At 38.4% G+C, this 16,963-nt stretch overlaps 1 protein-coding gene and 2 pseudogenes across 3 annotated transcripts in view; 2 read left to right on the top strand and 1 right to left on the bottom strand.

Moving 5' to 3' along the window:
• Positions 1–15,002, bottom strand: part of LOC100688202 — a 31,778-nt pseudogene extending 16,776 nt beyond the window's left edge.
• On the top strand, positions 7,878–8,377 carry LOC111095483 (annotated as a pseudogene).
• Positions 15,003–15,137: 135 nt separating the features above from the next.
• MCU (mitochondrial calcium uniporter) overlaps positions 15,138–16,963 on the top strand; it is a 218,087-nt gene continuing 216,261 nt past the window's right edge. The window contains exon 1 of one of the 3 annotated variants that reach the window (XM_038534301.1): positions 15,138–15,482. In XM_038534301.1, coding sequence (XP_038390229.1) covers positions 15,333–15,482 — 150 coding nt within the window. In that variant the 5' untranslated portion in view covers positions 15,138–15,332. The remainder of the gene's footprint in view (positions 15,483–16,963) is intronic. The other 2 variants (XM_038534305.1, XM_038534303.1) reach the window with 2 other exon arrangements.

Below are 16,963 nucleotides of genomic sequence, written 5' to 3' on the forward strand. Positions count from 1 at the left end.
ATAATGTCCAACTTCCCAAGAGGGATCTAGCAGTCCTAGTCTCAGAGTTGGCCACTGAAGTAGTTTTTTGAACAGCTGTTATACTGCAACCTGGAGCTTAAAAATGGGGAAAACAGCATGAACAGTCCACAGGGAAAAAGTGCCTGGTTATCTTTAAATATGTAGGCTTCTGCCTTCATCTACAAAGTAACCTGATTTGGGAATCAGATAGGAGCCAAAGATCAAGATATGCGGCTGGACTCTGTATGGGATTTGTTCTATCAGAAGTAATAGAACCTCACAGAATATTCCTGAGACGTCTGAACAGTCTTAGCTTAAAATAATTTCTAATTAAAGTTGATAGTATCTGAATCTTTTCTTGGGTAGAACCTAATGAATTATAGGCATTTACATTCTTTCATTCAATATATAAAAGATTGAAAATTACACTGTGGCAGATGGATAGCTTACTATATGACTTCCTGAAAGCACAGAAGGTCAGGAATGTTGATGTTTGTCTAACGCCGCCACTCAAGCTTCAACACAATTTTTTACAAAGTAAATCAAGCAAGCAAAAGATTGGTGTGTGTTTTTTTGCAACTTTTTTTTTTAATGGAACTTTACTTGAGAATCTCAAGATGATTAATTTACATGTGCTATCTTATTAATATTATAAATACTGGAATGGAAGTATGAATTATATTTCTGTATCCTTAGCAGCTAGCACAGTACTTATCCCTAATAAATATTTGTTTAATGAATGACTGATTAAATGAATATATGAATGAGAAAGAGAAAAGGAGAGAGAAAAAGAATGAAAGGAAGATGAGTGGATGAATGGATGTAGGATCACTTATCCTTTTTAAAAGATTTTATTTATTTATTCATGAGAGACATAGAGAGAGGCAGAGACATTGGCAGAGCAAGAAGCAGGCTCCCTGTGGGGAGCTTGATGTGAGGCTCAATCCCAGGACTTTGGGATCACGACCTGAGCCAAAGGCAGACACTCAACTGCTGAGCCCCCAGGCGCCCTTGTCCTTCTTTTAAAGGTGGATAAATGGTAAGAGTTAAAGTGATTCATTGAGGACAGACTGGCAATAAAATGAACATAACCAAGTGTTGTAGATTAAAAATATCCACCACCGCCCCAGTGGCTATATCTTATTGTTTAGGTAGTTCTCAATCCTATCTGCATGTGAAAATCACCTGAAGTACTTTTTTTATAGGATTATCAATGCTCCATCCCTCAATCCTTCCCAGGTGTTTTTCAAAAGGTGGTTCTAACGTGTAGTCAGAGTTGAGAATCACTGTGTTAGGGAGTAATACTTGTTATATTCTTCAAGGTTTAAAAAGAGAGAGAAGCAAAAAGATACATTTGCCAAAACTTGCTTTTGTTCTCCTTCCAAAGCTTTTTAAATTCAGTGTTAGGTGTCTGCTTCACCAAGAATAATGTCTTAGTCTGTTCAGTCTGCTATAACAAAATATTATAGACTGGGTGGCTCAAACAGCAAAAATTTATTTCTCATGGTTCTGGAGGCTCAGAAGTCCAAGATCAGCACATTGGCAGATTTGGTGTCCTGTGAAAACCACTTCCTTGTTCATCAATTGCTCCCTATCTTTTTGCTGTGTCATACATGGCAGAAAGAGCAGGGTGCTCTGGGGTCTCTTATATAAGGACCATTAATCCAATTCATGGGGTTTCCATCATTATGTCCAAACCACCCTTAAAAGGTACCATGACATTGGTTTGCCTAGTGTCCCTATAAAGGCAGGTGAAGTAACACAGAAGTTAAAGTGCAAGAATGCTACACAACACCTTGGGGTGTGTCTAGATAATATACTTTTCCATCAATATCAAAAGCCAATACTCTTCTCATTTGCTTACAAATCTCATGACTCAGCTGAATTTCTTTCAAGCATAAGGATCTTAGCACAAACAAGTAAAAAATAAAAATTATATGAAAGCCAAATTGCATTTTCTTTTCTCCACTACTGCAGGAAAATTTCCCACCAGAGGCCAATTTTAGACTCAGTTTTTAGAGTTGTTACCATTGTCTGAAAATATAAGATCCGTGAAGGCAGGTGTATTTTGTTTTTTTGTTTGTTCTTTTACTGCTCATTCCCGTAGAATATAGACTTCTATGTTCATAGTATATATTTGATGAATATTTATTGAATGAGTAAGCACTGTGGTTTAGGTATTGAATGGTGGTTTCCAATTTTCAAACATTGAAAAATTCTGTGGTGACTCTTATGTATATATGTATGTGTGTCTGTAATCTCTATGCCCAATATGGGGCTTGAACTCACCACCCTGAGATCAAGAGTCGCATACACTATAGACTGAGCCAGCCAGTCTATACCCCATGGTAACTTTTTAAGAACTTCATTATCATTATTATGAGTGTCTAGAATGAGTATTGGAATAGATCGTTGTTATTTTAGTCTCCTCAATATCATTTCCTCCTCTCTTCTTCAGGTGGTAAACCCCTCTTTTCTATCGGGAACCAACTCAAGGTAGACTCTGTCCTCCCTGGCCAGACCTGTTCCATCAGAAAATTACATCTCTTATTCACTCCCACTTAATCCCCTCCACAGTTTGGTTCCGTTTTTTTGTTTTTTTTGTTTTTTTTTTTTAAGATTTTATTTACTTATTAAAGAGAGACACAGAGAGAGAGAGAGAGAGAGAGAGAGAGGCAGAGACATAGGCAGAGGGAGAAGCAGGCTCCATGCAGGGAGCCCAATGTGGGACTGGATCTTGGAACTCCAGGATTACACCCTGAGCCTAAGGCAGATGCTCAACCACTGAACCACCCAGGTGTCCCCATAGTTTGGTTTCTAATTAATGTTAGGACAATCAGTCTGCCCTGCAATTTTTCTGCTGGAGCAATAGGAGAGATTGTCTCTATCTGCTGGACTTAATTGTGGATACCTTTTTGGAGTCTGGAGTCAGCAACAGTCATCTTTCCCATTTTGTCACTAGGACCTTTATGTACCAGTACACCAATTAGAGGCAAACAGAATTGAAAGATGGAGAAAGAGAGAGGTTAAAGTGCAAGGATCAATAAACAATAAGCTTTAAATATATATATATATCAGTAAACAATTATATATATATTTTAATAGAAATATCCTGTCATTTCTGATTAGAAATATCCTTTTTGTCTTTTCTGATTATGAAATTGATAAGATAGTCATTGTAAAAAATTCAGAAAATACAAAAAAAAAACTGAAGGAAATTAAAATTATATTTAGTTCAACACCTGATGCAGACTCAATCCCAGGACCCTGGGTTCACAACCTGAGCCAAAGACAGATGCTCAGTCATTGAGCCACTCAGGTGCCCCTGAAAATGATATTTTTGATACATATCTTTTCTTATTCTTTTTTAAAAAAAATTTTTATTTATTTCTTCAGAAGAGACACAAAGAGAGAGAGGCAGAGACACAGGCAGAAGGAGGAGAAGCAGGCGTCATGAGGGAGCCCGATGTGGAACTCAATCCGGGGACTCCAGGATCATGCCCTGGGCCAAAGGCAGACGGTCAACCACTGAGCCACCCAGGTGTCCTGATACATATCTTTCAATACATATATGCATGTTAGTACTTTTTTTTCTTATGTTAAACAAAAGTGAGATCATGTTTTTTATAAACTCCTTTGATCAATTTATGTGTTATAAATATCTCTCCATGGGAACGCCTGGGTGGCTCAGTGGTTGAACATCGCCTTCAGCTCAGGGCGTGACCCCGGAGTGTGGGGATCTAGTCCCACATCGGGGTCCCTGCATAGAGCCTGCTTCTCCCTCTGCCTCTTTCTGTGTGTCACTCATGAATAAATAAATGAAATCTTTAAAAAAAAAAAAATCTCTCCATGTCAGTAAAGATAGATTACTCATTATTTTTTTTTAAATGTTTATTTATTTATGATAGTCACAGAGAGAGAGAGAGAGAGGCAGAGACACAGGCAGAGGGAGAAGCAGGCTCCATGCACCGGGAGCCCGACGTGGGATTCGATCCCGGGTCTCCAGGATCGCGCCCTGGGCCAAAGGCAGGCGCCAAACCGCTGCGCCACCCAGGGATCCCGATTACTCATTATTTTTAATGACTATATAGTATTCTATATAGGTGTCTGCTTTACCAAGAATAATGTCTTAGTCTGTTCAGTCTGCTATAACAAAATATTATAGACTGGGTGGCTCAAACAGCAAAAATTTATTTGTCATGGTTCTGGAGGCTCGGAAGTCCAAGTATTCCATTGTGTAAGTTAATTATAGTTTACTTACCCACCCTTGTTGCTGCAGATAGTTCTTAAAAGCTTTTGACTGTTTTCTGAAAAAGCACTAAAGCTGACATTTACTGATTTCTTATCACTTCTCCTTCAGAGTCTCCTTATTCTAAATTTTCCCAGCATAATTTTAACAGTTGTAGATTATTAGTTAACATGGGGGTGGAGCAAGCAGACTTTCTCTGAGCTATAGAAAGTATAAAAAGTAGTACTTTTGCAACTGTGAGATATTTCTTACCAAAATTTTAGCTTATTAATTTCATAGAGATGAAGAATAAGCATCATGTCCCTGGTGTTTAATGAATCTCTTGGCTGGTTTTCAGATTCATTCAAAAATAGTGTTTACATAAATGCCTGTGGCATAATATTTTGGTGCTGACTGTACCACTCCCCGGTGACTACCAAATCTCTAATTATAAGGGTGTGGTTATTCAGTGGCCTGAACAAACCCAGTTCCAAAGCAGACATCATTTATGTTTTATTAAGATAACAAAAACAAGGTTCAGCTACCGGAAATGAAGTAATTACAGTGATCTAGAAAATGTATAAATATCCAGTGTAAAGAAACATGACAAATCACAGGTAGAAGATATATGTTTTATCAGCAAGAGTTTATAAAGCAAGATGAGAAAATTAAATCATATCTCAAAGGAAACATACAAACGAAGAACCCTTGGATACTCTTGACATTCTTTCTAACATGGCCAGCTTCTTTTGAAATGGGAGCCAATTATAACAGAAACCAAGATTATAATAAAATATCTTTGATAGAATCATTTTGAAGAAGAAATGTAGGGCACATAAAGCTGTTTTTGTGAGTTCCCACTCATGCCTTATGCTTCCCATTTACAAAGAACAGCTCTGTTGCTATTGGGCAAGTCCCGTTTCCAGGTTATTTTTGGAGGGCTAACGCCTTTGTCACATAATAAAAAAACTTAAACATTGTTAGGAACAACTGCAAATAAAACTCTGAAGAGCTATCATAGACTACTAGGAAAATACTTCAAATTGAATATTTATGCTACCTTTCATCTGAGTCATACTCATATATTAAAGAGAAGCTGGTGTAGTAGAGCCATGCAGAGAACATTTAAAAGCATAAAAGCTTAGTAGTTCTTGTTGACATTTAATTTTTACTCTCCTCTGCATCCTTTATTGAGATATAATTGGCAATTTTAAAATTGTAGAGGGACACCAGGGGCTTAGTCATTAAGTGTCCATCTCTTGATATTGGCTCAGGTTATGATCTCAGGATTGTGTGATCAAGCCCTGCTCTGGGCATGGAAACCGCCTAAGATTTTCTCTCTCCCTCTCCAACTGTCCCTCTCTCCCCACTCCCCCACTCTCTATCTCTCAAAAAATTTTTTTACATATTTAAGATGTACAGTTTGGTTTGATATATGTATACATTGTTAAATAATCATCACAGTCAAGATAATTAACATAATCTATCACTTCACCTAATTACCTTTTGGGTGCATATGTGGTGACAACACTTAAGATCTATACTCTTAACAAAGTTCAAATGTAACCAATTTCAAATAGTTACATTGTTGCACATCAGAGCTTCACAACTTATTCATCTTGTATAAGTGAAATTTTGTATCCCTTGACAGTATTTCCCCATTTCTCTCTTCATGCAGCCCCAAACAACCACCATTCTCCTTTCTGTTTCAGTTTAATTATTTTAGATTCCACATATAAGTGAGATGAAGCAGTATCTGTCTTTCTGAATCTGGCTTATCTCCCCTAGCTAATATCCTTCAGGTTCATCCATGTTGTTGCAAACGGCAAGATTTTCTTCTTTTTTTAAGGCTGAATATTGTTTCATTGTCTATATATACACCATCTTTATCCATTCATCCATCGATGAACATTTACATTGTTTCCATATCTTGGATATCATGAATAATGCTGAAATGAATACAGGTATGAAAATTCCACTTAAGTACCAAAAAATATTTATCATAATTAGACTATAGAGACTCTCAACTTCTCTCAATTTTTTTTTAATAGGCTCCAAGCCTAGCATGGATTTCAGTGTTCGACTTGAACTCATGATGGTGAGATTAAGACCTGAGCTAAGATCAAGAATCAGACACTTAAAAAAAAAAAAAAGAATCACTTAACCAACTGAGCCACCCAAGCGCTCCAACTTCTCTAAATTTTTGTATGGTTTCTTAGAATTATATTATTTTTGAAGAATAAATAAATTTGAGAAAGAAAATCTTAACTTTTAGGAGGCTCTAAGTGATACTTAGACAAATCAATGTATGTGGAAAATAACTTAAATTAGAACAATGATTACAGGGGGAATCCCTGGGTGGCTCAGCGGTTTGGCGCCTGCCTCGAGTCCCGCATCGGGCTCCCTGCATGGAGCCTGCTTCTCCCTCTGCCTGTGTCTCTGCCTCTCTCTCTGTGTCTCTCATGAATAAATAAAATCTTTATATATATATAAAAAAAAAAAACGAGTACAAGTAATCGTAAAATTGTTCACAATGTTTAGGATTAAGTTTCAGAAGCATTGTGAAAGGTTTATTGTAAGATATAAAATATATATTTAAAAGCATGTAAATTTATATCTTAATCACTTGAGTTTTACATTCTTTGTATTTATTTGCTTCAAAGAGAAATATTTCTTCTTCCAAATCACAAAATAAAAAAAAAATAAAAAAAATAAAAAAAAAAAAAAACAAATCACAAAATAGCCTCCCAAAGAGAACTTTGCATATTTGTTTTTGTTACTCTTAAGTCGTCGTCTTCTTCTTCTTCTTCTTCTTCTTCTTCTTCTTCTTCTTCTTCTTCTTCTTCTAAGATTTTATTTACTTATTCATAGAGACAGAGAGGCAGAGGCACAGGGAGAAGCAGGCATCATACAGACAGCCTGACATGGGACTCAATCCAGGGTCTCCAGGATCACGCCCCTGGGCTGCAGGCGGCGTTAAACCACTGCACCACCGGGGCTGCCCTTCTTTTTCTTTTTTTTAAGTAGGCTCCATACCCAGTGTGGAGATCAATGCAGGGCTTGAACTCATGGCCTGAGATCAGGAGTTGGATGCTTAACCAACTGAGCTACATAGGTGCCTCTGCCACTCTTAAGTTCATCCAAATTCTGAGACCTAAAAGTACTTCAGACAAGCCTATAGAATTCACTAAAATGAGTTAACTTTATATACTTCTTTCTTTATAACTTTATATACTTCTTTATTTATATTAATAATTACTAATATAATTAGTAATATTAGGGAAGTAACTATTGTTCTTTCAATAGGGAAATGATTGTCATTACTACCAAAGTCTTTGTAACAGGTACAATGATTCAGAACTTGATCTGTGGGAATAGGAATGAAGTAATAGTTGAGACATTTTAAAATTATAAATAGGGTAAAACCAATGGAATATAATAATATACCAAAGCTACTGTATTACAATAGGGAAGTACAAGTAAAAACAAATAGCCTAGTGCAGAAATAGTCTATTATACATTGGAGTTTAAGTTGTAATGTGGGGGGTGTTGTGCTGTGGGAAAGAGAGATGGATTTGTAAACCCTGGAGCAAGGATCTGCATACCCGAGGCCTGCTGTGTGGAGATCCTGGGTGAAGCCACCGTCACCATGTCTGACCCAGAGGGAAAACCTTCAACTGAGGACTTGGGGGATAAGAAGGAAGGAGAGGAGATCCCTGGGTGGCGCAGCGGTTTAGCGCCTGCCTTTGGCCCAGGGTGTGATCCTGGAGACCCGGGATCGAATCCCACGTTGGGCTCCCGGTGCATGGAGCCTGCTTCTCCCTCTGCCTGTGTCTCTGCCTCTCTCTCTCTCTCTCTCTCTGTGACTATCATAAATAAATAAAAATTAAAAAAAATTTAAAAAGAAGGAAGGAGAATACATTAAACTCAAAATCATTGGACAGGATAGCAGTGAGATTCATTTCAAAGTGAAATGACAACACATCTCAAGAAACTCAAAGAATCATACTAAGACAGAGAGTTCCAATGAATTCACTCAGGTTTCTCTTTGAAGGTCAGAGAATTGCTGATAATCACACTCCAAAAGAACTGGGAATGGAGGAAGAAGATGTGATTGAAGTTTATCAGGAACAAACAGGGGGTCATTGAATGATTTAGATATTCTTTTTATTTTTTTCTTTACCCTCAATCCTTTTTTATTTTTAAAAGTAGTTCTTTTGTAATGTGGTGTTCAAAATGGAATTGAAAAAAAAAAGGAAAAAAAGGGAAAAAAAGGAAAAAGACGAAAAAAAGAACAACAACAACAACAACAAAAAAAAACAAAATGGAATTGAAAACTGGCACCCCATCTCTTTAAAACATTTGGTAATTTGAATTCTAGTGCCCATTATTCATTATCACTTGTTTTCATTGCGATGATTTTTGGTGATCAAACCTCAGCCCCCTTCATATTGCCCTTTCCTTTTTAAAAATTACATATGTGCACAGAGAGGCCACCTTTTCCAGGACTGTGCATTTTCAGGCTTGTGATAAATAAGATCGACCAGTATAAGTGCTCATGATGACTTTCCAGTTGGCCCTGAAGTTCTAGCATATGATTACTTCACTACTGGACTATGACTTTCAGTGGGAGATGGAAGTTTTTCAGAGAACTGAACTGTGGGAAAATGACCTTTCCTTAACTTGAAGCTTCTTTTAAAATTTGAGAATCTGGACCAAAAGAAGAGAAATATCAGGCTGGAGTCGAGAAGACAGAGATGGTGAGAGTAAATGACTAAGTCCAAAGATGGCTTCACTGAAGAGAAAGCATTTTAAGATAAAAGTCTTGTCAGAAGATCCCAGAAAAGTTCTAATTTTCATTAGCAGTTAATAAAGTTATTCATGCAAAAGTGTATTCAACAAAACACTGCTCTTTTTTATTTTATTTGTACTTTTTGGCCTGAGATATGGGTTTTAAATGGACATTGTACCAGCTTCATTAAAATAAACAAAATATTTGTAAAAACCATAAAACAAACAAATAAATAAATTATAATGTGGGGAGCAGGGTGCCTGGGTGGTGCAGTTGGTTAAGCATCCCACTGGGTTTTGGCTCAGGGTTTCAGCTAAAGTTGTGATCTCAGGGTTGTGAGATTAAGCCCTGAGTTGGGTTCCATATCCATTGTGAGTCTACTTGGGATTCTCTCTCCCTCTGCCCCTCCTGCTTGGGCTCTCTTTCTCTCACTCTCAATAAATCAAGTAAATCTTTAAAAAAAAAAAAAGTGTAATACAGAGTATTTCACAAGTCAGTCAAGAAAGTAAGAACCATTCCAAAACAGTTATCTATTGGGATGCTTAGGTGGCTCAGCAGTTGAGCATCTGCCTTTGGCTCAGGGTGTTATCCGGAATCCTGGGATTGAGTCCTGCATCAAGCTCCCTGCAGGGAGCCTGCTTCTCCCTCTGCATGTGTCTCTGCCTGTGTCTCTTCCTTTCTCTGTCTCTCATGAATAAATAAAATCTTTTTAAAAAATGGTTATCAATCTATCTACTTATTTAAGATTTTATTTTTAAGTAATCTCTACACCCAGCATGGGGCTTGAATTTAACAACTCTGAGATCAAGAGTAGCATGCTCCAGCAACTGACCCAGCCAGGTGCCCCCAGAATGGTTATCAATTTAGAAAAAAATAGGTTAAGGGGCACCTGGATGGCTCAGTCAGTTAAGCATCTGACTTAGGCTTAGGCCATGATCTCAGAGTCCTGGCATCAAGCCGCATGTCAGGCTCTATGGTCAGTATGGAGTCCACTTCTGCCTCTCTCTCTCTCTCTTTCTCTCTCTCCCTCCCCCCTTCTGTCCTTCCCTCTGTTTGTCCTCTCTCTCTTTCTCTCAAATAAATAAATAAAAACTTTAAAAAAGAAAAATTATTTTAGACCATCTTCTTTTTGAAAGAACTTTTGAGAGAGGGAAAAAAAAAAAAACATGTTAGAGAGTACAAGTGGTTGAGAGGAAGAGACAGCTGCCCATCCAGCAGAGAGCCTGATGTTGGGCTTGATTCCAGACCCTGGGCTCATGACTTGAGCTGAAGGCAGCTGCTTAAGCAACTGTGCCAGGTTGCTAAGGTGCCCATCATCCAGGTGCCCCTAGCCCATCATCTTATCTTCTCATCAAAATAAATTTCAGATGAATTAAAGAGTAGGTATAAAATGTTAAACAATGGAAAAATCAGAAGAAAATAGATCAGAATATGTAATAAGCTTCTGGGTGATGATTATTTTATATTCTTGGCAGCAATTTTTTTTAAATCAAAGGAAAAATGATTTTGTTTTAAGGTAACCAAAATGGAAAAAAAAAAAAAAGGTAACCAAAATGAATAGGCAACAAGAGAATGGGAAAATGTCTGCAAAAACTACCAAATTTAAGGGACTGTTATCTTTCTTATATAAAGAAATTCATACAAATTGATACAAGCACATTAAACCTCAAAGAAATGTGTAGTAAAGACGTAATATTAGTGAGCAAAATGAAAAAAATATCGTTTCACTAGTAATCAAAGAAATGCAAACTAATAAAGTATCCATTTTCACTTAGGAACACAGTAAATATTTTGAACAATCATATTGAGTAAGTCAGGGCACAAGGAACAGTTACTTTCATACATCACCAAAGTCTTGATAAACCCATAAATCATCAAAATGTTCCTCTTCTTGGGATCCCTGGGTGGCGCAGCGGTTTGGCGCCTGCCTTTGGCCCAGGGCGCGATCCTGGAGACCCGGGATCGAATCCCACATCGGGCTCCCGGTGCATGGAGCCTGCTTCTCCCTCTCCCTCTGCCTGTGTCTCTGCCTCTCTCTCTCTCTCTCTCTCTGTAACTATCATAAATAAATTAAAAAAAAAAATGTTCCTCTTCTTTTACTCAGTAGCTGTACATCCTCATATCCATAAATACATCTGGGGAAATAAGACTAATGCTCAAACCAAGTGATTCTGCTAAATATGAAGTCTTACTGTCTTATGCAAAACAACTTTGAGAAAACATTATGAATAAAAAAGATTGAGCTTTGAACCAAAAGCCAGTGGGGGAGAGTGGGAAATGAAGAATGAATATATTTAAGGAATAGAAAAAAAGAACAGGGGGATGCCTGGGTGGCTCAGCGGTTTAGCACCTGCCTTTGGCCCAGGGCGTGATCCTGGAGTCCCGGGATTGAGTCCCACATCGGGCTCCCTGCATGGAGCCTGCTTCTCCCTCCTCCTGTATCTCTGCCTTTCTCTCTCTCTCTCTCTATGTCTATCATAAATAAATAAATAAAATAAATCTTTAAAAAGAAAAAAAGAACACTTTTGGAACTGTTTAGAATCAGTCAAGTAGAAAAATTCAAGGAGGGGCAGCCCGGGTGGCCCAGCGGTTTAGCGCCGCCTTCAACCCAGGGCCTGATCCTGGAGACCCAGGATCAAGTCCCACGTCGGGCTCCCTGCGTGGAGCCTGCTCCTCCCTCTGCCTGTGTCTCTGCCTCTCTCTTTCTCTGTCTCTCATGAATAAATAAATAAAATCTTTAAAAATAAAAAATATATCATTTAAAAAAAAGAAAAATTCAAGGAAAATTGGGGTTCAAAGACGTATTTTTCAGTCTTTGTCATTTCCATGTTTCTGGTTTTATTTTTTTGCCACATTTGTAATTAATATACATATTAGTATTCCTGCTTCTCTTGAAAAATGAATCACTAAATATGTGAGCTTTTTCATTGTTGTCTGTTATACATACACACACATATGAAACACCTTTTCCCTCCTAAACTGTCTCCCTCACTGTTATCCTCAATAACCCGGTTATATTGCATTCCTTGGATTCCAGCTTCATTTTTTGTAAAATAAAAATGACAAAACTAAACTGTGCTGTTTTTCTAGCTGTCTCACAGGAATAATTAGATAGTGTCTTTAGTATCCTTGAGGTTTTCTTTTTTATCAGGCCTGACAATAAGCTATAAGATTCTTAATACAAGAAAATTTCACAGATAGGCAGTCACTACTCACGACATTGACTAGTCTCCACTTTCTCCTCATCCCTTGTAATATCAGATATACAAATAACCCATCCAAAGCTGTTAATCTCCTCTGTTAACAGTTTATAATTTGCTCCAGGTTTATTCTATTAAGGCATTGATTGACCTTAGATGCTAATCTTTTCCAGCAATTCCTAGTTTAGTCAATCATGAAGGCCTTTCTTTCTCTGTGTGGAATCTCCTTGCTTCTGCCTCCTTCTGCAATTTCCTCAGTCCCCGACCCTCCCTCACCAGAACAGGGAAAACCTCTTGTGTAACCATAATACAATACTCTGTGTGCAGTGCCTGTACCTGTGTGTATTTACAAGGTATGTAACAGTTTGCTCATCCCCTATCATTCATTGCCCTCAAAGCTATAACTAAATTTCCACTTATTGATTTAACCAGCTCTGGGACAGGAAAAGGGTGGGGGAGATCCCTTATTTGTAGCTTTTGCCAATTTCTGTATTGTAAATACTCATACCATGGCCAATTTGAAGCTCCTGACATAGCATCACTGAACAGAGTTGGGAAGAGATGCACAGTAGCACACCATTATACAGTATTTCTGTCATACGGATACAGCAAACACGAATTCAAGGGCACAGAAAATGGTAAAATGTAGGAAAATAATTAGGAAGTGATGAATTTTAAGTACTTTTACCTTTATTTTTAATTACCAGCTATAAGTGTATATAACAAGTTTAATAAGCAGCTATGTTTAACACCTGGCTTGCAGTATCCCAAAAATTTAGCAGTTGGTTCTTGCTAGCTAGTACAAGGTAGCTGTAGCACATCAATGATTTTTAACCTTGTCCCAGAGTCTAGAATCACACCCTAATTGAATAACTCCAACGAGTCAATCCTGTATTTAGAACAACTCTGATCTCAAATACACAGAAACTAGATTCAGATTAGATTATTGGCATTCACTGAACATTTCCATTGTACTAGGGCCATGGGGACACAAAGAAGGTTAGGACTCCTCCCACATTCTTCCCTATATCAATAAAGAGCATCTCCATTTTCCAGTTTTTCAGGAAAAAACTCTTTAAAAAAAAAATAAAGATTTTATTTACTCATGAGACACACAGAGAGAGAGAGAGAGAGAGAGGCAGAGACACAGGCAGAGGGAGAAGCAGGCTCCATGCAGGGAGCCCAACATGGGACTCATTCCCAGGTCTCTAGGATAACGCCTGGGACTGAAGGCAGGAGCTAAACCACTGAGCCACCTGGCTGCCCAGGACAAAACTCTTGGTGTCATCTTTGACACCCATCTTTCTCTCCCCTCTTATTTCAAGTCCATTAACATAACCTGAGGGCTCCGCCTTCAGAATATATCCCTATCCCAATTGCATCTCACTTCTGCATAAGAGCCTGTCTGAGCTTCTATCCTTTCTTCCCTAGATTATTGGAATAGCATCCTAAATGCTCTTGCTTCCATATCTGGCTCCTTATGGTCTAATTTCAAAACAATAGTCAGATACATCTTTTTTTTTTTTTAATGAGATTTTCTTTTTTTTTTTTTTAATTTTTATTTATTTATGATAGTCACAGAGAGAGAGAGAGGCAGAGACACAGGCAGAGGGAGAAGCAGGCTCCATGCACCGGGAGCCAGACGTGGGATTCGATCCCGGGTCTCCAGGATCGCGCCCTGGGCCAAAGGCAGGCGCCAAACTGCTGGGCCACCCAGGGATCCGCAGATACATCCTTTTAAACTATAAATCATGTGTGCTTTTTCTCTGCTCACTACTCTCTGACAGTTTCTCATCTCACTCAAAGTAAAGCCAGCAGAAGCCTTGCAATTATCTTCTGGGCCTAACATATTTTGTGTGTCTCTCTCTTACTTCTCTAACATCATCTCCTACTCTTCCCCCTTTCCTCACTCGGTTCCAACTGTGATGGCTTCCTTACTTTTCCTCAAATGTGCTGGGCAGGATCCTGCCTCAATTCTTTGCATTTGGGCAGTCCCGGGGGCTTAGCGGTTTAGCGCCGCCTTCAGCCCAGGGTGCGATCCTGGAGACCCGGGATGGAGTCCCAGGTCGGGCTCCCAGCATGGAGCCTGCTTCTCTCTCTCTCTCTCTGTATCTCTAATAAATAAATAAATAATATTTTAAAAATATTTGCATTTGCTTTATTCACTGCCTGGATCACTCTACCATAGGTATCTGCATGACTCTCTGCTTCCCTCTTGTCTAGCCTGTTTTTGCCTATGCCTACTTCTCAGTGAGGCTTTCTCTATCACTGTTTAAAATTGCAGCTCCTTGGGATGCCTGGGTGGCTCAGCGGTTGAGTGTCTGCCTTTGGCCCAGGGTGGAATCCTGGAGTCCCGGGATCGAGTCCCACATCCGGCTCCCTGGATGGAGCCTGCTTCTCCCTCTGCCTGTGTCTCTCTGCCTCTCTCTGTATATCTTCATGAATAAATAATTAAAATCTTAAAAAAAAAAAGTAAAATAAAATTGCAACTCTTCTTCCCATGCCCAGAAATTCCTCGCTTAAACTTTCCCCATAAACTTATTTCTATTGACAAACTATGTATTTTACTAGTTTATTGTCTGCCCTGCCCTGACACCCCAACTAGCTACACAAGTGAACTTTGTTCTGTTCACTGCTTATTTCCCAGTGTCTAAAATAGTGTCTAGCACATATAGGTACTTAATATAAACTTACTGAATGAATGAACGATATATCTTCAAAGAGTTTTATAGGTTTTCTATGTGTATCTCTTGTAACCAAAGTAACTGGATTTCTTGCCTTTGGATTCCAGTTTCCTAGTGACCAATCCCCAATACTTGTTGCTAGGCACATGCAGTTCTGACTTGCCTATTAGAATCTCTGTCAGTTACCAGCTCAATTCTACATCTTGGGTCTTCCTTACCTGTAAATTTTGGCACATATGTTCCTCTATTCCTTTTACCCTATGAATTGATCTCTCCGTTTCAGATCTGTCTTTGAATTAATACAATTTCGTGTCTCAATCTAAGAATTTTTTTCCTTCACTGTCTGAGCTTTGGATCTGTTAGTATTCTAATGTAACAAAGAGATCATATAACAGCTTTTCCAGGGGTGACGACCTCCCAATGAGAACATGCTCCTTGAGAAGGATCTTCTCTATCTCTTTCCGGAAGAGAAGAAGAAACACAAGAAGTCCCTGGTGCAGAGCCCTGATTCCTACTTTGTGGCCATGGACTGCCCAGGATACTATAAAATCACCACCATCTTTAGCCATTCGCAAAAGGTAATTTGTATGTTGGCTGTTGCATTGTCCCCTGACAGCCTACAGGAGGAAAAGGAAGGCTTAGAGAAGGATGCCCTTTCAGATGGAAGCAGCATTCAAAGCACCCCGAATCAAGCTGAATGGGAAACAATCCCAATTGACATCTTTTGAATATGAAAAGAGAGAAAAAGAGAAAGAGAGATTGTAAAACCAAGTACATTACCATCACAATCTTCAAAAATTAAAATGGTCATTGTAAGGATAATCATTCTTTTAACAATTAGACAGGATATACTTATTATCTATCAATGCTCTTATTATCTACCTGAGATAGGTGAATATCACTATAACATTCTTAGGTTTGACACATGCAAAACCAAGATTAGAAGCTATCTATCAACTATTGTTAGATTTTAAGATCCCTTACTGCCTACATACTTTTCTCAGATATTTGACAAAAATCCTGGAATTACTTGGATCAACTGAGTGGTATCCTCATTTTTTAGCTTGTATTTGCTACCTAGACAACATGGCGATAGCACTGAATGAACAAGCTGTCTCTTTCAAGTTAAGATGATTAGGTTGACAATTTGAATCAGAAGATTTGTCAGCAGCCAGCAATCGATCACAAATTTTGTGAAATAATTTTGTTATTTTTTAAAAATATTTTATTTATTCATGAGAGACACACAGAGAGAGGCAGAGACACAGGCAGAGGGAGAAGCAGGCTCCATGTAGGAAGCCCGATGTGGGACTCGATCCCAGGACCTCGGGATCACACCCTAAGCCAAAGGCAGATGCTCAACCACTGAGCCACCCAGGTGTTCCTAATTTTATTTTCTTAAAGCATATTCTTCATGACCTGTTTTATATCTGCAAAGGTTCTGCAAAGAATAGTAATATCCATAGTAATCTTTTCCAAAAGTAATTGATATGGTGCAAACTCAGGGAGCACTAAGTACCTGAAAATGCAAGTTGAAATATAATAAGGACTTTTTCTTTACATAGCAACAGGCTACAGAGATCAAAATATTTTATAACGTCAATACCATTTCCATTACTGCATTTCTGTGAAGGAACTGGTGGGAAAAGAGAAACAATTTATCATGTCTCTGTGGATGAAGAAACTGAGGTGCTACATTAGACAATTTCTTGCCTGAGACCACAATCATAGACCAATTGCAGAAATAAGACTGCTGCATCTAAGTTGTTAGCTTACAGGGTGGTTTTTCTAAATCTCTCTGCATTGCTAATATAATTGAGATTCCAAGTAATAATAGAAGATGGTCAGGGCAAAGAAATGGTAATGAGCCAGAGCTAGAACTGAAAATAGAGTCTTCTACCTCCTTGTCCATTGATCCTGCCATTATGCTGCAGGACTAAATTACTGAACTTCATCAAAAAGTGGGAACCTAATGCTATTAGAGACAAACCAGCATGAGTTCAGTTAACTTTTCATTGCAAATTGACAGAATAATTCATATTTTGGCTTACCTAAGGGA

The sequence above is a fragment of the Canis lupus genome, chromosome 4, assembly GCF_011100685.1.
Source record: "Canis lupus familiaris isolate Mischka breed German Shepherd chromosome 4, alternate assembly UU_Cfam_GSD_1.0, whole genome shotgun sequence".
In the NCBI taxonomy this organism is placed as follows: Eukaryota; Metazoa; Chordata; class Mammalia; order Carnivora; family Canidae; genus Canis; species Canis lupus.